At 51.7% G+C, this 23755-nt stretch overlaps 1 protein-coding gene across 6 annotated transcripts in view; it reads left to right on the plus strand.

Annotated features, from left to right (window-relative positions):
- Positions 1-4882: 4882 nt before the first annotated feature.
- SEPTIN6 (septin 6) overlaps positions 4883-23755 on the plus strand; it is a 63376-nt gene continuing 44503 nt past the window's right edge. For 3 of the 6 annotated variants that reach the window (XM_045787455.2, XM_045787457.2, XM_045787456.2), the window contains exons 1-2: positions 5501-5648; positions 21282-21396. Coding sequence is in view for 1 of the 6 variants with exons in the window: in XM_045787454.2 (XP_045643410.2) it covers positions 5153-5182; positions 21282-21396 (145 nt within the window). In the remaining 5 variants the exon portion in view is untranslated. Of the gene's footprint in view, positions 5183-5497; positions 5649-21281; positions 21397-23755 lie in introns of those variants that run through there. The other 3 variants (XM_045787454.2, XM_045787453.2, XM_045787458.2) reach the window with 3 other exon arrangements.

Below are 23755 nucleotides of genomic sequence, written 5' to 3' on the forward strand. Positions count from 1 at the left end.
TCATCTTATCTTCTAGCTTCATTGATAGCCACTGAACCCCCCCTTCCCCCAGGGCCAAGAATTGGAATTTGCTAAATGTTGGCTGTCTTGTGATTTTACAAATACCATTCTACTGCCTGCCACTCCCCCCCCCCTGCCTTGATGGCCAGATAACCTACTACTCATTCTTCAAGACTCCACCCGATGACTATTCCTTCAGGTGCCATCTTCACCTCTCTGGCTCTCTATCTCCCCAAGGTCTTGCTCTGGACTGATGAGGTCACTGCTTGTTTGTGGAGCTACCTGCCAGCTGGCCCGGGAGGTCCCTCAGGTGGCAGGAGGGATTCTTGTGTGAGTTCTCTGGCACCTAGCACGGTGGCTGATGTGCAATGGGGACTGGGTGCCTATTTGTGGAATGAGTGAGTACAATTGCAAAGGAAGTGAAGTTTATTTTTAGAATCCTCCAGCTCCCTACAGGGGTGCCATCTGCACCTTTTTGGCACGCCTTCCCCAACCCAACGCACTCTGTAACCTTATGCAGTCCATGTAGAAATCCACCAGGATCTGCCATCGTTGCTGGAGCCCAGGCTGCAAGCTTTTCCCCGATATCCCACCGTACCTTACCCGTCCTGTGTACCATCCCTCCATGGGCTAGATTTCAGATGATCAGTGGTTCTCACACTTCAGCATTAAGTTCAGACACAGGTTGCTGGGTCCCAGACCTCTAGGGGCTGATTCAGTAGGTCTCGGGTGGGGGCTGGGAACTTGCATTTCTACTAACGTCCCAGGTGATGCTGCTAGACAAAGACCAGTTTTGACAACCACTGGGGTGAATGAGTGTGAAACCAGGGGCAGCAGGTAATGATACACAAAGGAACACTTACTTGGTCCTGACTCCGCCTCTGAACCTCCTCCGGGTTCCGCTCGAGATGCTCTGGGTATCAGCTCTCGCCTCTGGCTTCCAGATGCGCCCCTCTCGTCCTGTCACCACCCAAGTCCCTCGGCACTATGTGGATTTGTTTCATCCCAGATCATTTTCCCCCTGCTTTGCCTCGTCCTCCTCCTCCAACTTTCTGATCTTTTCAGATTGTTCTCTAGCTTCTTTGCTTTAGCCCAACACTACCATCCCTCTCTTCCTCTTTTCATAAAGCCACCATTTCAGGACAAAGGCTTTCCTGAGCTCTTAGCTCCATTTCATCGCCCTCTTTCCCCTCCCCGCTTCCCCATTCAGTTTTAGCTGCCCCAGCAGTGAGTGCCTTTTCTAAAGCTTGGCTCCAATTAGGGTCCACTCCCATCTAGCAGGGGTAGCCATTTCCCCTCCCCAGGAGCCTCGTTCCACAAACAACATTAGCATGCTAATGACAGTCACCTGCTGGCCCTGGGCAATCGCTGCGTGCTCCAGCTTCCTCAAGGACAGTGGAAACACTGAAAACAGCACGTTTAAATGCTTCCGTTCATTCATTCACTCAACAGACATTGATTGAGCCCCTGCCAGACACTGCGCTGGGCCCGAGGGATCCCCGCAGGACACATGGAACATGGGCACGTGTTCATGGCAGCGTCTGAGGGTCCACGATGCCTCTTCGCGAAGGGGATCTTTTGCTCCACTCAATGGGGACAGACATTCAAGGAAGAAACTGACCCTTTTTTTTTAAAAAAAGATTATTTATTTATTTGACAGAGAGACAGCCAGTGAGAGAGGGAACACAGCAGGGGGAGTGGGAGAGGGAGAAGCAGGCTCCTAGCGGAGGAGCCTGATGTGGGGCTCGATCCCACAACGCCAGGATCACGCCCTGAGCCGAAGGCAGACGCTTAACGACTGTGCCACCCAGGCGCCCCAGAAACTGACCCTTCATGAGGCCTCTTGCCTCAGCCTTTCTGCCTGCCCTGGGCCTGGGCAGGTGACCCAGGACCAAAGATTGGGAAACACCAACCCAGTGAGTTTCCAAACCTCTTTGCTGAAATAAACATAATCCGCAGCTCTCAGTCATTGGCCCACTGTATGGAGTGAGGCCAAGCTATGTAAAGTCGAGAACACAGTGAGCTAAAAACTCTGCGCATACACACACCCATGCGGACGTATGCACACCGACACACGCACACAACGACACAAATACCAACATACACACATACCGACACACACACCAACACCCAATACTGGCATGCACGCCTTTATACGCATACCAACACACACTGAAAATACACTCTGACACACACATCAACACAGTCACAGACACATACTGAAACAGACACACACTGGCAGACACACAACAAACACAAACATAGGACTAAACACATGCCAACACACACACACTGACACATGCTGAAACGCACAGACACATGGCTGACACACACACTGACACATACGAATGCACACCGACACATGTCAATACCAACCCACAGCCCAGGGGACCCGGGATGCCCAGGACCCAGCAAGGGCTTGCGGCAGCAGGCAGCAGGTCCTAGACGGACCAAAGGATTGCAGGAGACTTGAATTACACACTTGGTTCCCATCTGGAGGTCCAGATTTTTGGAGGAGAGGGCCTCCCAGGTTCTGAGGGTCCCTAGGGACAGGCGGGGGGGAGTGGGTCACATGGGAGGGGCACCAAGGATTTTGAGCCAAGGTACCCCCTGGAGGGGCTGAAATGTACGGAGCTTTGGTCAGTGCGGAGCGCTCAGGCTTGGGGGTGGGGTGAGATGGGGGGTGGCGGGGCTGGCAGTACGCCAGAGCAGGCAGGATTCCCGGGAAGCCCAGCCACACCAGGCCCTCCTCTGGGTTCCGCTCGCGATGCTCTGGGTATCAGCTCTCGCCTCTGGCTTCCAGATGCACCCCTCTCGTCCCGTCACCACCCAAGTCCCATGTCCAGATCACTTAGTGACCTCGAGCCCTTCTCCGTCCACCACACCCCAGGCTTTGCCAGGGAAGACCTGTTTTCCTCCCAGACACCCAGCCGGGAAGCGGCCAGTCACCTCTGACTCCCCGCCCCCATCCGGTCTGGGCCCAGCCGTACAGTGGTTCCTCATATACAGCGCTAGCCCGGAGTGCCGCTGCCACCCCAATCCAGGGTCCGGCGCCTCCCCCAGGCCCTGCCCCAGCACCCTGGCGGGCCTCGGAGACTACAGCGGCCCCTCTTCCCTGCCATCGCCATCTGCCCCGAGGGCCTGCGCTGTCTACTGAACTCCCCTGTACTGGTCCCTGATTGTGCCAGGCTCTTCTCTTTTGGCCTCTCCTGGGTCTCTAGCGCAATGATAGGCACACGGTGGGCACCCTCAATACTTGGCTCGTCAGGACTGTCCCGACTGGTACCCCCTCCTCGCGTCTCTTTCTTCTGTACCCGCCCCTCCCCTCATCCCAATTCCCTGCCCTCTTGCTCAGGAAACGCTTAATTGGGCGCTTCCTGGATGCCAGACCCCGAACTAGGCACTGGGGATGTTATTTGCGGAGTCCCTGTTCTCGAGGTGCGCACCGCACGTAGAGTCTAAGCTCCCTGACACAGTGGGAGAAGCACTGCCCGGCAGGTGGAACCGAGTGCCAGGGAAGCACGTCATGTGGCCACCCCCTTTCTCTGCCATCCCTCCTTCTCCCCAGGCCTGGGCTTCGGCATCGGGTCCCTTCTCCTTCTCTCTCCCTGGTTCCTGTTTTTCTCCTTTCCTCCCTCCTGCCTCCCCCTCAGCCGCTCCCGCCTTTGGGCCGCTTCGGGGCCATGTGCCCTGCCCCATTCGGGCCACCTCGCTGTCCCGGCTTTTGTCCGTAGGCCTGCCTCCCCCTGCCGTCTCGGGTTCCACTTGAGGGTCTGGGCGCCCCTCCGAGACCAGAGCGGCAGCCCTACCGAAGCTCTAGTGGAGCGCAGTGTCCGCCTGCTAGGGCCTCGGGCACGCCAGGTCTGCCAGGGTTCGCTAGTGCCAGGGAGCTAGCAAGGGGCCACTCCCCGGGTGGGGTGGGGGGCGTCAGGGCTGGAGAAGGGGAGAGGTGCCGAGGGCGAGGGAGAGGACCCGCGGCCGCGGTTGGCCAGGAGGAAAAGGAAAGCAGCTTGGCACAGCCTCTGCCTTCGGAGGCTCTCACTGCGCACCGCCAGCCGCCTTCTCTGGGGCTGAGCGAAGGTGAAGGGGAAATCCGGGCGGGACAGAGCCACCGGAGGCCGCTCCGCGTCACTCCCACATCCCGCTCGACAGAGCTGGGGGTCTTCATGCCCAAGCTCCTCCTCTGAGACTCCCCGGCCACCCCGGCACTAGAAGGGAGCCGTGATCTGAGCCCCCGCTCACACGCTGAGCTTCTAGGGCTTGGTGGGGAGAGGAGACGTGGAGGTCCGTCTGTATTAAGTACCTAACAGTGGTGAGCTCGGCTCCACGAAATTACAGCCCACAGCATCCGAAGCTTGGAAACCCCAGGGCAGAAGGGGACCTCGAGTCCGCGGGCCTCGGACTACGCACGTCACAGCTCAGCTGCTGGGCCGCAGTGCGGCTCCCCCCAAACTGCCCGCTCTCTAAGCTCCACTGTGGAGCGGCAGGTGCTGCAGCTGCCCCCCTCCTCCCGCCCCAGCAGCACTCCCGGGCCATGGGGGGTGGGAGGAGGTGTAGTGGAGCCTCGAGTCTCCAGCCGCGGGAGCTCCCATCCGAGCACCCCGAGATCTCGGTGGAGAGGAAGAGGGGGTGCAGGGGGCTGGGAGGAGGGGGAGGAGGACTGCAGAGCTCAGCCGCGGAGCTGCGCGCGGGAGGGGGAGGGGCAGGGGCTCCCTTCCAGCCTCCGGGGTCTGGGGACTCTGGGATGTAAGGCGAGAGCAGGGGGGTGTGACAATTCAGCAGAGGTCGGGACGTACCACGGAGCCCAGTGGCGGGGGGGGCAGAGGACGTGGTCACCGAGGGGAGCCCCCGCCCCCCTTCGCAAAGGCCTACAGCTGAGGTTGCAGGGAGAACTGGAACTGGGCTCGCCGCAGCGGGAAGCGGCGCGTGAAATCCGCCCCCTCCCCGTACCCCACTTCCGAGGGGGTGGGCGATAGAGGGGAGGTTGGGGTTGGAGCAGCGGCGCGGGGGCCCCTCCCTCGCACCTCCCCCCACCGGACTTGGTCGCGCCCGAAGTGTAACACTTTCTCTTTGTCGGAGGAGCTCCGCTGTTTCTTGTGCTGTAGCTCCGGTTGCGGCGGCACCCGTGGCAGCCCTGGCGGACGCAGGAGCGATGGCAGCGACCGATATAGCTCGCCAGGTGGTGAGTGCAGGGCTGGGGTGCCGGCGCCGGGGCCGGGGGCCTGGGAAGGGCGGAGGAGACCTGGCCGCCGCCACGGCCGCCGCGAGGGCAGCGGGCAGCATTAGGAGCCAGGGCGCGGCGGGACTTCTGCTCCCGGGGTCAGCGGCTCACTCCCCCAGCCTGTCCCCGAGAGCGCTGGTGGCGGGCGGGTGGGGGGGCCTGGCGGAGGCTGCGGGCCGGCAGCTGAACTTGCATTGCCCAAGAGCTGCAGTGAGCGCCGCCGCCTCCCTCGCCGCAGCTGCCGCCGCGCCGCTGGGGCGTTGCCGAATGAATGGCCGAACGGGCCGCCGAGCCCTCGGGGTCCCAGACCCCCAGGTCTCGCTTCCTCCTGCCGTCGGGCCGCGCCCCTGCGTCCAGCCGCCCCCCGGGACCCGGGCCTCCTGCGGAAGAGGGGCGCGGGGCTGGGGTGAGACCGGGCCAGGAGGCGGTGAGTGGTGAGGGGGGCAGGGAGGGGACTGGCTGGGGTAGGGTTTCTCCATGTGCATTACATATGTGACTGCGTCTGTGTGTGTGTATATCGCCGTGTGCGTCTGAGTGCACGCGCGCGCACTCGTGCCTCCCGGGCGGGCGGCGGCGCCGGGGCTGTCTGTGACCCTGGATGAGTCCGCCTGTTTCTCTGTGGGCGCTTACCTCCGTGGCGTGTGTGCGTGGGTCCCGGCCCCGCTCTGCTTGAGCTGGGGGTCCCGTGGGTGCGTGCGTGTGTGTGTGTGTGTGTGTGTGTGTGCGTGCAGCTCGCTGGTCTGGGGGTGGCTGGCTGCGTATTTTGGCATGTTTCTGGATCCTTGCCTGGGGTTTTGTGGGCCTCTGGGGGTCCCCCTCGGGTGCGTGTTCAGTGTACCTGGGCTTGAATGCCAAAACCTGTGGAGCTGGAGCTGGTTTCTTTCTATGGGGACTCAGGAAAATAAGTGTGAGTCTTGCAAAAGCGGTGCCGTCTCTTTTTGTTGGCAGCAGACTCTAGGGGAAAAAAAAAAAAAAACCCACACAAAACCTTCTTTTAAAGAACTGAAGTTTTCCAGCCTGGGATGTTCAGAGAAATCATACCGAAGTGACCTGAGCTCCATATTTGTTTGGGTTTTTTTAGACCAGAAGTTTGGCTGTAAAGGGAGGGGATGATTCCATTTGAGGGAACAGTCTAGGCTTTCTCTTCACCCGTGGGTATCTGGGGTCTTCAGAAGCCCACAGTTACTCTCACTCTGTGGTGAGGGAGAGCGAAGTAGAGGCAGGTGAACCCCATAACACCAAATTATACGGGATGAAAATCTCTCAACTACACACACACAAAAGTTTTTAAACCTTGTGGCTTACTAATTTAGGTAAATAGTCCATGCACTGCAATTCCAGGGCAAAAAAAAAAAAAAAAAAAGCCTCTAGGTATTTGGTGTAATTGAAATTGATTTGTTTTTGTTTTCAAAATCTGAACCCAGTATCTGGTGTAGTATTTTCTCTACAGATATACGTGAATTTAGTCCACCCTTTTTGTCCCTGTTTGGAAGGGCAGGGTGATTTCTTTTGAACCCCCCCAACCCCTGCAGACCCCAGCACCAAGCTGGTTATGCAGTCATGATGTGGAAGGACCAGGAGGAGACAGACAGGCCTCTGTGATAATGGAATTTGAGAGAATTCTCTTCTCTCTAAGATTGGCACTGTCATATTTATTGCTGTGGCATTTTGAGGTTACCAGAGTGCTTTTCTGCTCCCCATTACCTGCATTTTAGAGATGGCGTGGTTTAAGGAGAGGGATTAGGCTCCTGGATTACGCTTGCTCCCATCTTTAGTGACCTAAAAGGATGCTAATGATTTTTCTCGTCACTAATTAATTTGCATCGACCTGTCCATGCTCTGTCACCAGTCCCCCTTGCCTGGATTAGGATTGCAGGGCAGATGTTGTAATGCGGAACATTCCAGAAGGTTGTGTTTCACCTCAGGCAGATTCAGGCAACCCAGAGGTCCCCTTTGTTCGGTGGATGGGGGGTGGGGGTGATTTAGGGCCATTTGGTTTGCTTTGCGTGGTTCCAGTTTGCTCTGGCTGGCCTTGCCCATATTGTATGATGAAGAACATAATTGTATGCCAGATTCTGAAGCTGAAAGAGCAGCCCAAGCACTTGAGACCTTGTTATCAGGATAAATGGGTTTCTGGGAAAACTGACGTCACTCTCCCTGCCCCCCCTCCCCCAGTCTGTAAAGCTCTTGTTTATGTGTCATTTGTCTCTCTGCTCTCCTTTGTGTCTGCAAGAAGTTGTAATTCACCAGGGGAAGATGGAATTAGCTCAGGAGACCTTGGATGTCTGGTTGCGGCTTGTTTCTTCCAAGGACCTCATATCCAGGGTCTGGGAAGAGAAGACTGGAGAATCGACCTAAGTGTGCCTAGCATAGGAGTTCTTCTGAATGAGCTCTGACACGTGGCACCATCCAAGCAGTGCTCTGGTGTGTGCGTGTGGGGCGTGTTCTCTCCAGGCAGTTGAAGGGCACCACGGCTGGTAAGGTAACATCCTTAGAGACTTAAGACAGGCCATGGAGTTTTGGATAGGACCCTTATTTGGACATGCACGCGTTGGAAGTTCAGCTCCTGTGTACGCAATATGATCCCATCCCATCTGAACGAACACCACGAAGATTCTGTATGGCAAAACTATTCCTCCGTTGTGTCCACACGTTGACTTTTGACTGATAAGTGTCCAGCACTATGGCCCGCCCTGGTCAACTCGACGAGAGAGAGAGAGAGAGAGAGAGAGAGAGAGAGAAAGAAAGAAAGAAAGAAAGAAAGAAAGAAAGAAAGAAAGGAAGAAAGGAAGAGAAAGAAAGAGAGAGAGAGAAAGAAAGAGAGAGAGAAAGAAAGAAAGAAAGAAAGAAAGAAAGAAAGAAAGAAAGAGGAAAGTAGTAGACATAGTTCCTGGCTTTTAAGCTTATGGTCTAGTTTGAGAGAAAGATTGTGGACACTGTGAAATAATTAGAGAACTATAGAAGATTCTTGGGATGTCTCCACTCCCAGCTCCTGCCTGTGAGGTGGCTTGGGCTATTAATATTTATTCTTCGCGGTTACATGACTTGTCCAAGGTCACCTAGCAAGGCACAGCCCAGGCCTCAGGGGCTGCATCTTCTGGCTTTTTCATTGAGCTGTTTCTTTCAGTGTTGCATTTTGGGGTCCAGACTGTAAGCGCTGGCCCATAGAAAGAACAGCTCATTGATTCTGGCTTCAACTGATCCCACAATGTGGACAGTGATGCTCTCCTCCGGTGGTAGCCCTATCGGTCTTTCTCCCAAATGAAAGATCTTGGCGGGGACTAACTCTGCCCCATCGATTCCCCTGGAAGCTCCCTGCCTCAGCCATCTGTACCACCTCATACTAAAAGTAATGTTCTACCCCAAGCAGGGAGAGCAAAACCCCAGTATGTACCATACCTCCCCTGAGGATACAGCGCAGAAAATTGACATGTCTGGGGCGCCTGGGTGGCTCAGTCGGCTGATTGCCTGACTCTTGCTTTCAGCTCAGGTCGTGATCTCAGGGTCGGCTCAGTCCGTGAACTCAGGGTCCTCTCAGTCCATGATCTCAGGGTCTACTGTGATCTCAGGGTTGGCTCAGGTCGTGAACTCAGGGTTGGCTCAGGTCGTGAACTCAGGGTTGGCTCAGGTCATGAACTCAGGGTTGGCTCAGGTCGTGAACTCAGGGTTGGCTCAGGTTGTGAACTCAGGGTTGTGGGATCAAGCCCCGCCTGGGGAGAGGGCTCCGTGCTCAGCGGGGAGTCTGCTTGAGATTCTCTCTCTGCCTCTGCCCTTCCCCCCTTCCTGCTTGCCTACCTGCACTCTCTTTCTCTCTCAGATAAATAAATAAGTAAATCTTTAAACATAAAAAGAAAATTTACATGGCACCGAGTAATAAAAATTATTGACTCTAAACCAAGGTTACATTGGTGATCACGGTTACCATTTTTTAACTTTTCTATGTGTTTGAGAACTTTCTAAAGAAAAAGCTGGGCGGGAGATGACAATGTCCCCTCCCCCCCACCATCAAGTGCTTCCGGGTCCCTTCCCTCAGGGAGTTTACGATCTAGTAGTGGAGGCAGACTTAAATAATTATATAATTATCACTGTGATCGGTGCTGCACAGCAGAGCTGCTGTCTGCTCTAAGAATTCCTTACGAGGGGACCCAATCCAGCCTCCAGTGGGGGCGGTGGGTGACAGGAAAGGACTTCCGAGGGCTTCAGCTAAGAAAGGGGGTAGGTGTGAAGATGGGTGAGCACTCACTCTGCTCCTGGGCAGGGAACATTTCATTTGTTAATTCACATGCTTTTATTCTCATTCATTCCTTCAACGCGTGTTGATTGGGCACCAACTCTGCCAGGCCCCGTGCCAGGTGCTAAGGGATATGGTGGTGCCAAGGCACACAGGACCGTGCCCTCTGAGAGCTTCCAGATGATAGGGAGGAATCAGCCCCCCCCCCCCCCGCCCCGTTTCCTTTCATTTTCTAAATCCTGGAAATGTTGAGTGTTAGCAGTGTTCTTATTACAAAACTGCATTACAGCTGAGCGATTTGTCTGTACAGTATAATGAGATTTTGATCTGCAGTCATGTGCAGGGCGTTTACCTTGCGGAGCCTCTGCTGTAAATTTTCTGTTAATTGCTGGCTTTGTTACCCAGCACGTCCCTCCCTTTGTGTGCTGTAAGGGGGCAAACCCGTTGCATGAGTCGGCGCAAAACTAATTAGGAAGATAAGTCCTCTGGAAAAGGGTATTCCAGAACGAAATAGGACTGATTTCTAGACTTGCCTGGGTTTCTGGATTATCAGAGCGGTGGTTTCGTATTAGCCTGAACAACGGAGAAGGGCTTTTAAGTTGCGTGTACTTTTCAGACCACATTCAAAGAAGAGAAAGAGAAAAAAGCAAGGAAAGAGAATACCACGGATCAGTGTAACGTGTTTTTTTCGACGGTCTCACAATGCTTTCATCTCTATTTCCTGCACACGTATTCGTGTTTTCTTCTTTTATGGGTACAGGGAGACCAAGGGACTTAGTCCAAAGGGTTAGTGCTGCTCAGTGGATGAAACAATGAGACGCACACCGGATGACAAAGATGCCTTCAAAACAACCAAACCTGACCTTTTCGTGACATTTCGAAGAAATACAAATCCTGCCAGACCCTAACTTCCCCCTCTCTTCACTGCATTCCCCCCCCCACCCCAGCGCACCCGTGGGGGGGTCAGAGAAGGATATACTTGGGTGCCTTGAAGACCCCGTGATGGTAAAAAGATTCTCAGCTTCGATCCCAGATAGCGCAGTCATGGGTTATGTGTGGGTTTTCTTTCTTTTTCTTTCTTCCCATGTTGCTTTAAATAAAAATCTTGGAGCCACCAGCCGTGTAATGATGGATTATTTTAAGTAACAACTTGGGGGGGAGCAGAATAAATTAGAAACACAGACCCTTCCTCCTCGGTTTGGCAGGAGGCGGCTTCTGCTGCTGGGATTTGAAACCGTGGGTTTCTCCGCTGCCTGCACAGAGGAAGGAGGCCACATGCTCAGGAGGGTGAGAAATAATGTTCTCGTCCTGTTCTGTGTCTCCCCATTAGAGGCAGCCGTCTGCGGAATTATGCCGAGTGCTCTCTGCTGGCCCTGGGCTTGGGTCATCTGTTCCACTCACTGAAAGGTGACTGGGGAAAAGATTTGCAGGCCTTCTCGAGAGGGGCGGGGACAGGACTCAGGGCTCAGGTTTCCCCTGGCAGGGCCCCCTGTGACCCCTAATGAAGGCCCTGGGGTAACAGGAGCAGATCTCTGCTTTCTGACTCTGATGAGGTGTGAGGTGGTGCTGAGTTTCCTTTCCCAGTGGAGGCCCGGGCTCTGAACACCGGCGCAGAGGCAGGAACTGGGTTTTTTCGGATCCACTTTAAATGAGACCAGATGGAGGCAGAGGCAAATTCAGGCTCCCTAGAGGACAGTGGGGCATTCATCCAGAGGCCTGTGAGTAAACCTTTCTTTTCTTTTCTTTCTTTCTTTTTTTTTTTTTTAAAGCAGATTGGAGATAACAGTGGCCAGGACACCTCGAAAACTCTGTTTAAAGAGCCTGGCTTGAAGGGAATCTTTCTGGCTCTATGTGGGAAAGGTGACCCACTCCCAGCAGGAGTTGCCCCAGGCCTGAGGTGGAACTGGTTTTTGCTTAGGTCTGGCTAGTTGGGTGAGGTCGCCCTGGGGCTCAGGTTTCCTTAGGCCCAAGTCAGAAGAGAGGCAAATGACAGAAGGCAGGAGCACGTCCCAGCCTCTCCATGGCATCCGCTGCCTCTGTCGCCTTCTGTGGGCCAGAGCCACCTTGGTGAGCACACAGGGGTCCAGGTCGTGATCCATGACCCTTGTCCATCGTGACTGTCCTTAAGCCATAAGCCCAGAGCCCCAGAACCTGAGCAGCATGAAGGAATACACCTGCCAACTTGGAATCAAGCTTTTCCATCTGAAGGCGGCAGTTGGCTTGACAGGGCCGCGGAGCCCCAAACCGCTCTCAGCCCCGAAATCCCTCTGTGACTCCAGACAAGTCACTTCGTCTCTCTGAGTCTCTGTTTCCCCTTTTGTAAAATGAGCGGGTGGGAGTAGGTGAGCCTTAAGGGCGTGACCACCTCTAAGGCTCTATGGTTCTTCTGTTTCCTTGTTCTGCAGCTGAATTTCTTGCAGGCTCTTGCCTGCTTCTGCTTCCGACTGAGGTGGCCGATTGAACTCCACCTCTTCCCTGCTTTGACTCCTTGAGCCGGGTGGGGGAGAGAGTTGTGGAAAAGGCAAGTCTGTGCTTTGAGCTCGGCAGGGGCTCTGTAAGAATAGAAACAGCCTTCCCATAGTCTGTCCATGTGGGTGTGTATAGCGATTGTCTTCCTATAAAGATCCATGACAGCTGAATTTCTGTCTATTAGAATCCGATTTTAAATGCACTGGGAGAGCTGGCCATGTAATGGAATCCTGCTGTGAATCCTTTTATAGAATGAAAAGCCACTGAGGAATTGATCTGGTGTATTAAAATCCCGAGTTTCATCTACTGGAGTTGCCAAAAAATGGGCCTGCTCCCTGTATGGTAAGGATGGGTTCCTTTGCGCTTCCCCAGGGTCCCCGAAGCTGCTCTCTCACTGAAAGGCCAGCGTGGGCAAGGCTTCTTTCTCCTCAGACAGGCCCCCAAATGTCTCTCTCCCAATTCAGGGCATTGCTACTCTTGTCAGTTTCCTCTTAGCCTGGCTTAATCGGCAGAAGGGAAATCCTGACATGTGTGTGAGGCGCACTGGAGGGTTGTTGTTTTTTAACCTCTGGGAACTTCTCAGTGTTTTTGTGGTTCTTACGGCAGATAATACAGTGGCATCCACTCCCCTGGCTGGAGGCAGCAGATAGGGCCATCAGCCACCTGATTACTTCAGCAAGCGCTTTTGCTGCATGTTTCAGGATATGTGATTTGACTTCTGGTTCCCATGAATCCTTATAATAATACGTTATACCGTATAATAATAAGTTATGTATATACAATGGTATAATAAGGATAATAATAGGGCTTTGTTGTATTATTGGTAAAATAAATGTTTACGTACAATAAAACTGTCCCAAAGCAGACTACTTAACCGGATTTTCTGATCATCTGTGTGTAAAGCACCTTTCTGGTAGTTGTGGTTGAAGATTTTGCCAAAATATCTGAGGCTACTTTCTTGCCTAAGAAAGTATCGCCGTAGAATCTTTTTTAAAAAACTGACATTTCTATTCTGATTATAAAAGTCAAATCTGCCCCCCCAAAAGGTAAAAGATGCCTATTGTCGAAAATTTGGAAGACGCAGAAAAGCAACAGCACCTACATTTCTTCCACTCAAAAGTAACTGTTGTCACCATTTTGGTGTAACGTTGACCAACACAGGGGTTAGGGGCGCCGACCCCGCACAGTGAAGAATCCATGTATGACTTTCGTCTCCCCCAAAACTTAACTGCTAACAGCCCACTGCTGACTTGAAGCTTTACCTATCACGTAAATAGTAGGACTAGCATGTATTTTGTATGTCGTATGTATGACATACTGTATTCTTACAATAAAGTAAGCTAGAGGAAATAAAATGTTAGTAAGAAAAGCATAAGGGGAGGCGCCTGGGTGGCTCAGTTGGTTAAGCGTCCAATTCTTGATTTTGGCTCAGGTCATGATCTCAGCGTCGTGAGATCAAGTCCCGCATCTGCTCCTCGCTCAGCTTGGACTCCGTTTGAGATTCTCTCTCTCTCTCTCCCCCTCTGTCTCCACCTGCCCCCACCTACCTCCATCTCTCTCTCTCTCTAATAAATAAATAAAATCATTAAAAAAAGAGAAGAAAACCATAAGGAAGGGAAAACACATTTACAGTCCTGTCTTGTATTTCTGAAAAAAATCCATGTATAAGTGGACCCAGGCAGTTCAAACCTTGCTGCTCAAGGGTCGACTGTATATTCTTCCAAGCTTTAAAAAATACATATACATTTTCCCCCATGATTGGAATGATGCTGTATATTCAGCAGGGTCTATCAAAGATCAGTGTTCAGGGGCGCCTGGGTGGCTCAGTCGGTTAAGCGTCCAGCTCTTGATTTGGACTCATGTCATGATCTCAGGGTGGTGAGATCGAGCCCCGAGTCAGGTTCTATGCTAGGCGTGGAGCCTGGTGAAGATTCTCTCTCTCCCTCTCCCTCTGCCCCTCCCCAAAAGATCGGCATTCAGGGCTGGGATGGAGATGGAGAAAGGAAGGTGTGAGAGGCCAGGCCCAGCAGTAAGTGACACATGTGCAGAGGCCAGAGGAGAAAGTTTAGGGAAAGGCCGGTCGTCAGCGACGAGTTCCAACCTTTTTGTTTTGGTCTCATACTTATGTACCTATTCATTTATTTAAGTCATCTCTACCTTCAATGTGGGGCTTGAACCCACGACCCCGAGATCAAGAGTCCCATGCTCTCCCCACTGAGCCGGCCAGGCGCCTTGTTTGGGTTTCCTTTTTCAGCATGTCAGCTACTAACTTAGCCACCCCGAATGGGGGGGGGGGGCGGAGGCAGGAAACTCCATTGACACAGAAGCACCCTCAGTTCCCAGAGGCCTCAAGTACTGCTTGCTTCCTGTACCACTAAGGTTGGAAGAGGGGCGGGGGAAGCAGAGAGGGGGACAGGGGTTGCCCATTGGGGCGCTTATGGGACTCTTTATTTTCAGAATAACAGCAGTGGGAGCGAGATGTACAGCTGGAACCGCCATAACTCGTTCTTCGTAACATGAACCTTTGAATATTCAATTAACAAACGAAATCGGTCTGTCCCCAGGGGAGGAGGCGGAAGAGAAAGAGAGCGATGTTTCTGCCCGTGATATGAAATGTGGTATAACGTATTTCAAACCGCAGGTGACTGCAGATGGGGAGAAAACAGGAAATGTAATTGGGCAGGGGAGGGGGAGGGGGGGCTCTCTCAATTCTCAGGAGCTCTCTTTCATTTTGCCTTCCTTTTAGCTCTTCTCAGACTCTGCATCCTAATTACCCCTGCTGCAAAGCTGAGCGAGAACTCTCTTTTCTTGTATTAAAAATGTTTCTAAATGACACGGGTAATGTGTGAATACATTCATGCTGTAAAAGGATCAAACAATATGGAAGCATACTGACTACCCCCCCCCCCCCGAGTAAGCCCCTGTTTCCACTTCACTCCCCTGAGGCAGCACCGATGTGCCTGCTTTGGTGGGATCTTCTCTGGCTCCTTTCTATGCGCCCACATACATCTATGTGCAGACACACATATGTCGGGCTCTTTTGCACGCATGGACTCCCCTTGGGCTTGTTGTTCTATGACTTCTTTTTTCTACATTATTAGATAGGTCTTGGAGATATTCGCATCGGAACATACGGACCTGCTGCATTCTTCTTCTTCTTTTGTAGGGATTTATTTATTTATTTAATTTGTTTAAAAAAAAAAGATTTTATTTATTTATTTGAGGGAGAGAGAGCATGCACAAGTAGGGGGAGCAGCGGGCAGAGGGAGAGGGAGAAGCAGGCTCCTCCCTGAGCGGGGAGCCTGAGGCGGGCCTTGATCCCAGGACCCTGGCATCGTGACCTGAGCTGAAGGCAGACGGTTAGCTGACTGAACCACCCAGTACCCTTATTTATTTATTTTAGAGAGAAAGAGGGAGAGAGAGCACCTGAGTGGGGGGAGGAGCAGAGGGAGAGGGAGAGAGAGAATCTCAAGCAGGCTCCCCGCTGAGTGTGGAGCCCAATGTGGGGCTCGATCCCACGACCCTGAGATTACGACCTGAACTGAAACCAAGAGTTGGGTGCTCAATGGACTGAGCCATCCAGGTACCCCAAGACCTACCACATTCTTCTCAATGGCTGCAGAATATTCTAGAACATGCATTTACCAAAATTTAGTTAAATATTTTTCTATTATCAGACATGGGTTTTTCCCCTAGTTTTTCAGTATTATCGTCAATGCTGTAATGAATTTTCTTGTACATGGATCTTTGTACAGACATTGAATTTCTATAGAATAGATTCCTAGGGGAGGTTGCAGGGTGACAGGTGATGGGCCATTAAAAAAAAAAGATTTTATTGATTTAAGAGAGAGCACGTGATAACACACAAATTGGTGGGGGGAGGGCAGAGGGAGAGGGAGAAGCAGACTCCCCGCTGAGCAGGGAGCCCAATGTGGGGCACGATCCCTGGGATCGTGACCTGAGCCAAAGGCAGACGCTTAACCGACTGAGCCACTCAGGCGCCCCGGAAATGGGCCCTTTAACATTTGGTGACCGTGGCCTTTCTGGCATCTCAGTTCCAGCCTTAAACATGGCACCCACCACCTGCTACTCAAGATGATAACTTCAGGTATTAGTTTTGGGCCAGGTTGTCAGTTCCATCTTCTTTTGTTCACATTGTAATCCAGGGAACTTTCAGTTAACTGCAATCACAGTAATTAAGACCTCAGTTAATCAGGCCACCTTAAAGAGAAAGAGGAAAGAGGTAAGATAGCAGAGCTTTAGTGAGGGAGGGGGCAGAAACTTCCAGGGACTGTCCTGGGGTCAGTGTACATTCAGTCCAATGTCCTTTTTACCTCTACATATTTAGCTCTGAACAATGAGGACTAATAATCATAATGATGACCTTGACATCTTATAAGATTTATCAAAACAAGAGTCAATGGTGCTTGCTAGACAGGATTTCCTAAAGCAGGAAATATATATACAAATACGGTTTTGAAGCTTTCTCGGCTATAAGCACTGAGACAGAGTTTGCTCCTTAAATCTTAGCAAGAAAAACACATGGGTAAGGAATTGTTGGCTCCCATGTCCCCTTGTCCCCAAACCTTCCAGTTAATTTCTGTGTATTGGATGGACACGGGGTAAAAAGAGAAGAAATAGGGATTCTAAAGTGACCTTCACCAAATTCCAGATTAATAGTTACTTCTCTGTAGTTCTTCCTGACTTCGACCTTGGCCTCTGGTGCCAGAAAACTACTGGGTCCTCTCTGATTTTTCTGATCATTTTCCCCTCTTGGAAGAATCCTTTCAATCTTTCCATTCCTTATTTGGGGGCATTTCTTATATTCAATCTCCAGCTCTTTTCTCCCTGTACTATCTCTTAGAGAACACATCCAGTTTCATACCTCCCACTCCTAAATTCATACCCCAGTCCCGAATTCTCCTTGAGCCTACAATCCCATATGGGTAAGGAATTGTTGGATTTCTTCTCCTGCATATCTCACCAGGAAACCAAAAACATCTTATTTTCCTTAACATACAAAATGCTTTGGGGCACCTGGGTGGCTCAGTCGGTTAAGCGTCCCAACTCTTGATTTCAGCTCAGGTCATGAACTTGGGGTCCTGGGATCGAGCCCTGTGTTGGGCTCTGTGCTCAGCCTGGAGTCTACTTGGCCCTCTCCCTCTGCTCCTCCCCCAGCTCGTGCTCTCGCTCTTTCTCTCTCTCAAATAAATAAGGAAATAAAATCTTTAAAAAACATGGTTTTACAGATCCAGAAGACAGAGACAAACACCAATTTAAAAAAATGGGCAGGGACATGAGTAGGCAACTCACATATAAGTGTACATATACACAATACATGTATAGGGTTGAACAATAAAAAGAATGTTCACCTTCACCGATACAACGCAAATTAAACGTTACGATGCCATTTTTCAATAATTCCTTTCACAGTGGTTTAAAAGCCTCAGAAACTTAGTGTTGGTCTAAGGATAGGTAAACAGACGCTCTCGCATATTGGTGGCAGAAACAGACATTTGTACTATTCTCTGTTGAATGATTTTCCAGTATGTACCAAAGTCTTTCAAGTGTGTGTGCCCTTAGGCTTCCATTCTAGGAATTTAACTTAAGACGATAATCAAAGATCTTTGCAAACCTGTAGGAAGGAAAATTATTGTTTTACATGATTTAAAACATGGAAACATGCTGAATGTCTAGCAGTGGACGGCTGGTTCAGTGGAATGCTATGTGGCCAATACACATAACGTTTTAGAAGTATGCCTAATTTCTCAAGAAAACATCCATACTCTCTTAAGCGTAGGGCTATGAAAAGGAATATACAGAATTATCCTTATTTTGTAAGAAACAAAAGGTATACAGACTGGAGGGAAACACATATAAATGTCATGAGTGGTTGTTGTTTTCTCCTTTATCATTTTCCCTGTGTTCTAAAATTTTTACGGCGAACATTGCTTACTTTTTAGAAAATAAAAACCCCGATAAAGGTACTGCTTTCAGGATAGCTTATTTAAAGCCAGAATCCTCCATTTCCCCTCTAAGCAAGCCCCCTTTCCTGGCTTCTCTCTCTTCTGGCCATGGTGCCACCCATCCAAGCTCTCAGGCTCAGAACCTTGCAGCCTTGGAGCTTCGATTGACCCTTCATTCCACTTACCCCCTCACTGATGGAGTGATCACCCTTCTTTAGGACATCTCTCAAGTTTGTTCCTCCCTCCTGAGTCCCAAGTCAGAGCAGCTCAGTTCAACCGGCGTTTATTGGCACCGTGCCTGGATGTCACTCTGCCAGGTCTGTGTTAGTGGAGTCATCTGTCTTCCTGCCTCTGCTCCCTCTCTCCTCCAATCAATCAAACGTCCCGCCGCTGGAATGTTCGAAAAATGCTACTTGTATCATGGCTCTCCCTGCTCGAAACACTCCAAGGACTCCCGAACTCTGTTGCCTAGGGAATAAAGCCCATACTCTTTCTTCTGCTATTTAGGGCTCTTTACAGCACGGTGCTGGGTGGGAGGTAACAGTGTGGGGGGGGGGGACATGGGAGGTTCTTAGTGAGTTGTTGACAATGAAGGACGTCTTTAAGAATAAGGTGTGGAGGGGCTTCTGGGTGGCTCAGTCGGTTAAGCATTGACTCTTGATTTCTGCTCAAGTCACGATCTTAGGGTTGTGAGATCGAGCCCTGCAATGAGCTCTCTGTAGGGCTCTGTGCTGGGTGTGGAGCCTGCTTAAGATTCTCTCTCTTCCTCTTCCTCTGTACCTCTTTCCCACCTCTCCCTCTTTCTCTAAAAAAAAAAAGATGATTCTCTCCCTCTGCCCCTCCCCCACCCTCTCTCTTTCGTTCTCTCTCTTTAAAAAGATATATCCATTCATTTATTTTAGAGTGAGAGTGCTGGGGGAGGGGCAGAGGGAGAGGGAGAGAGAAACCCAAGCGGACTCCACACCTAGCATGGAGCCTGACGTGGAGCTTGATCCCACTATCCCAAGATCAGACCTGAGCTGAAACCAAGAGTCCGACGCTCAAGCCAATGAGCCACTCAGGCACCCCTCTCTCCATCTCTTAAAAAAAAAAGAAGAAGAGGTGACAAACTGGCGCCACTCAGGCGCCCCTCTCTCCATCTCTTTAAAAAAAAAGAAGAAGAGGTGACAAACTGGCGCCACTCAGGCGCCCCTCTCTCCATCTCTTTAAAAAAAAAGAAGAAGAGGTGACAAACTGGTGACTCAGTTTGGCACAGGTCATGATCTTGGGGTCCTGGGATTGAGCCCCACGAGTCTGCTTCTCCTTCTCCTGCTCCCCCACCCCTGCTTGTGAGCGCTCCCTTTCTCTGTCAAATAAATAAAAATAAAATCTTAAAAAAAAGGAGTGGAGTTCTCCCCATGTCTCCACTATGTTCAGTTTGAAAATTCCCTTTCCTCTTTGTTTGGCACTTGGACCAGAGGCCAGAGTTTCATGGTGCTGAATTTGGAGACAGGAAGAGGCAGCCAGGGGCGATAAACTATGGCTCAGGAAACCTCCGCTCTGAGTCGGTCCCAGTTTCCGATGCCTGCTACGGAGGAGGACCCATCGAGAAAGCATATTGGCTCTTAAGTGTCTGTGTCCCCTGCAGGGGTGAGGACTAAGAGCAACTAGTGGGAAACTTACATCTTCCTTTGTTCGCTTTAAGAAAAAGAAGGAGGAAGGGGTGAGGGGAAGCAGAGAGGGGTGTATGTAGAGCCAGCCGCAAGTGCCGTGGGCCACGCGTGAAACCCAGCTGTTTTCAGGTGCCCCTTGGGGGCCCGGAAGACGCCAACTCAGACTGAATGATGGCATATGGTTGTGTGTCAGGAATATTCTCCGCTGGGAGTGTGTGGGGTGAGATGTGTGAGGGTAACGAACTTGCCAGATGGCAGTCCTGGCCCTAGCCCTGTCTCCCGCTCTTGGAAGACCGATGGCACAACTGGGTGAAGGGGCTACCTGGGAACCAGTTCTGGCGACAGCAGCTGCTGAGTGGCTCTGCCCGTCCCTCTCCGGGTGCACTGGAGACCCTTAGGGCCCTAGCCTAAAAGCAGGTCCAGGTGAGCAGAAAGAGTTGCCCGCTGGCACAGCCCAGGATGCTGGGGCGGGCCTCCTGACACTAACCATGCCCTTCTTGGATTGCTCTGGGCACCTTTCTGGTTCCCCGAAATCTTGCTGTAGCCCCCCACCCAAGAGAAACTCCCGACCCCTTACATAGCCCTTACCTCTTGTCTAGCTGCGTCCGGCTGCCCTTCTCTCTTCCCCTGGGGCCATTGGCAGTTAGCACTTGTCTTGAGTACACGCAGGCCTCTTTTTCCTTTCCCCCGGCTCCTTGGAAGCCTGCCCCAGTTTGAGGCTCTCCCCGTTTTTTATAAAACCATTAACAGTAAGAAGCTCTGGGACTAACAGGTGAAGCAAGGGCCCTCTGCTTTCCAGAGCTGTGAATGGCTTGGCTGCCCCCCGTGGAGAGCAGGGAAGGGGTGGGAGGAGCACAGAGGCAGCTCTCTCGAGCCGGGGGAGCCCCGAGTGTCCCATGACATCACGTGTTATCTGGGGAGTCCGAGGAGAGGGGTACCCTCGCAGAGCAATAGGAGGGGTAGCTTCTGTTGATGGGCTGCTCCCCACGTGCCAGGCGCCGTGCTCAGGACTTGCAGAACAGTAACCTGTGTGACCCGCACCCCAGTCCTATGAGCTAGTCACTGCTCGTCCCGGACTTTACAGACGGGCAAACTCTGAGGACTTAAGTAACTTGTCAGAGGTCAGGAGGTGCAGGGGGTGGGACTGTCCTTGAGACCTGTCACAGTTCAAAGCCTCTTCTCTTGACCCGCACACTGTGCCACCTTTGTAGTTGCCCAAGACGGCCTCGAGAGAGGAGGCCTTGCTTTTGGAAGTCCTTTTGTACTGTTTACTGGACACTTAGGCACGGACCAGGCCTTGTGCTAAGCTCGTTTGAGTCCTGCGACCACCTGTCAGATAGGTGATATTATCTCATCAGACAGACGTGCCAGGAAACGGAGTCACGGAGAGGTGACCCGGCTTATAAGTGATTGCGTGGGGTTACCCCAAGTCCGTGAACCTCATCTCCTGACCCCCCCTCTCCCCCCCACCCCCCGGTCCCAGAAGCCACCCGGGCAGTTTGCTGTGTGTGTGGACCTACAGCGACCATCGCAGCCTGCAGATGCCTGTCCCCAAGAGCCCATGACTTCTAAGCTGGCGGGCCGTTCTGCTTCGGAGCAGGGAGGAGCTGAGGGAAGGCAGGACACACGGGGCCTGGGCAGGGGTTACTTCCTCGCTCGCAAGTCGGTTGGATGAGAAGTGAGGATCCAGATTGCTTTTAAGCACATTTTCGTTTTCTCCCCTCCCTCCCTTTCCAAATCAGGGTGAAGGTTGCCGAACCGTCCCCCTGGCTGGACATGTGGGGTTTGACAGCTTGCCCGACCAGCTGGTGAATAAGTCAGTCAGCCAGGGCTTCTGCTTCAACATCCTGTGCGTGGGTGAGTATTTCCCTAGCAGGAAATTCTATTACAGAATATGGATCCTTAATGGCTGGATGTGGCTTGGCAGGTAATTAGGTTAAATACTGTGTCATTCTGGTCTATTTGCAAAAGTGTCTTCCCCCCTCTTCCTCTTTTATCCGTCTGTTTGCTTTTGCGAGCAGCCGGCTGTGATGATATTTTTCCCCGGTCAGACCAGAATACAGGGCCGTACGTTGGGGGGAAACTGAGCCATGTGACACCCAGTGGAAATTTTGTAAGGGAGCTGGCTGGCTCAGCTACCGCGGTCAAGTTCACTTGGACGTCAACAAATAGGAGCCAGGGCAGAATGGGAAGGCCGACTGATGGGTGTGGTAGGCGCCTGCCCACCGGGTGTGGGCTTGGGCAGTGGGCTGGGGCCGTTTACTCTTAGCCCTGTAATGCTCTGTACAGTTTGAGCTCAAGGGTGCAAAAGTTCTTTTATTCCCTTTAAACATACCTCCATCCAGCAGCGCCTGGGTGGCTCTGTCGGTGAAGCGTCTGCCTTCAGCTCCGGTCACGATCCCAGGGTCCTGGGATGGAGTCCCACATCGGGCTCCCTGCTCAGCGGGAAGCCTGCTTCTCTCTCTGCCTGCCGCTCCCCCTGCTTGCGTGCTCTCTCTCTCTCTGACAAATAAATGAATAAAATCTTTAAAAAAAAAAAAGCATATCTCCACCAGGACCTTTAGTCTGGAATGTGGGAACCAAGCCTTAGTCACCTCTAGTGTGCTAATCACAGCGCCAAGGGAATTCAGTAATGTCTGCGAAATGAATGAATGAGTTAACCCCATGGGAACCACTCATTATATTTCTCAAACCCTTTCCCCAGTAGCAGTTTGAGTCCTTACTAGGACTCTGTGAATGAGCAGAGTGAGTAGCGTTTGTACCTTCACAGAGCAGATGGAGACCCAGACATTTGGGGAGGCTAAGAGACGTGACCCAGGCGGCACAGAGGAAGTGCTGGAGTGCGGACAAGGCCCCAGGTCTGGCTGATCCGTTGGCCCTCCTCCCGCTTCCCTAACTGCTTCCAGCGATGTCTCTTAAGAACACAAAGGCACTCTGGAAAGGGTCAAACACCAACCCAACAAATGGGAGGAACAAGAGTTCCTTGACATTCTGTAAGAATCTCTCCTTAGACCTTCAAAAGTCCCGAATTTGCAAACACGATCATAGCGTATGATTTTCACTCTCTTGTGCAGCAAAGTATACCCGCGCATTTTCAGTGCCTTACTTCCAAACCTTAATGATTGTATAAACACTATAATAGAGTGCGTTTTCCTGCTGGTTGGAACACTCAGACGCTTTGCTGATTGCCGTTCTTATTTTTCTAGAGAGTATATGGGGATTCATTCATATTGAGGCTCTGACCACGGCTGAGTTGTATATTTTACTCATTAATATCGTCTAAAATTCTGTTTTCTTTTTTTTTTAAGATTTTATTTATTTATGTGACCCAGAGACAGCCAGCGAGAGAGGGAACACAGGCAGGGGGAATGGGAGAGGAAGAAGCAGGCTCCCAGCGGAGGAGCCTGATGTGGGGCTTGATCCCATGACGCCAGGATCACGCCCTGAGCCAAAGGCAGACGCTTAATGACTGAGCCACCCAGGTGCCCCTAAAATTCTGTTTTCTAACTAGAGTCGTTCATTTTCTTGGACTCTTTCTTTTTCTTCTCCATCCTTAGCGCTCTTTCTTGATCACTTCGTGTAGGAGAGTAACTATGTACCCAGGGACGAGTAGAGAACAGGGAGGCCACTTCTCACTATGGATGACAGGCAGTCGGCTAGGCTCACTCACTGGCTGAATGACTCCCTCCCACACATCAGCTTGGGAACCCAGGAGATGGCGATATGTGCTTCACAGAATCACATGTCATGGGCCTCGGCATTCAGAGCTAGGCCAGCAAGTCTACTCGTGGTGATGATGAGATGCTATTAGGAGAAGGGTACAAAAGAAATAGAAGCCACGCTGATCAACATGGAGATGCCATCACATCCAATATTAGCACTGCCAAATCGCTCCGATCTTTGGCCGTTGGCCAACTTATTTTGCATAATATTTGATTACTGAAAAATTTCCGCATAAACATATTGGATTCCCTTGGCATTCCTCCCAGAGCTCAGTATGACCTGCAGTGAAGTTGAGGAATTACGAAGTGACGTGACAGGCCCACCCTCATCAACCTTTCAACTAAGTGCAGTTGGGCGGGTGAATGAGGCTTTAGGAGGGAGGCCACAGAAATCAGAATGGCTCTCCGAGGGCCAGCGGTGTAGTGCAATTGGACCTGGGGACCGTGGGCTCCCCTAGGGCCCTGAAGAGGAGGCAGCCAAGCACAAGGCAAAG

Source organism: Ursus americanus, chromosome X (assembly GCF_024610735.1).
Source record: "Ursus americanus isolate L20-20 chromosome X, mUrsAme1.1.p, whole genome shotgun sequence".
Classification (NCBI taxonomy): Eukaryota; Metazoa; Chordata; class Mammalia; order Carnivora; family Ursidae; genus Ursus; species Ursus americanus.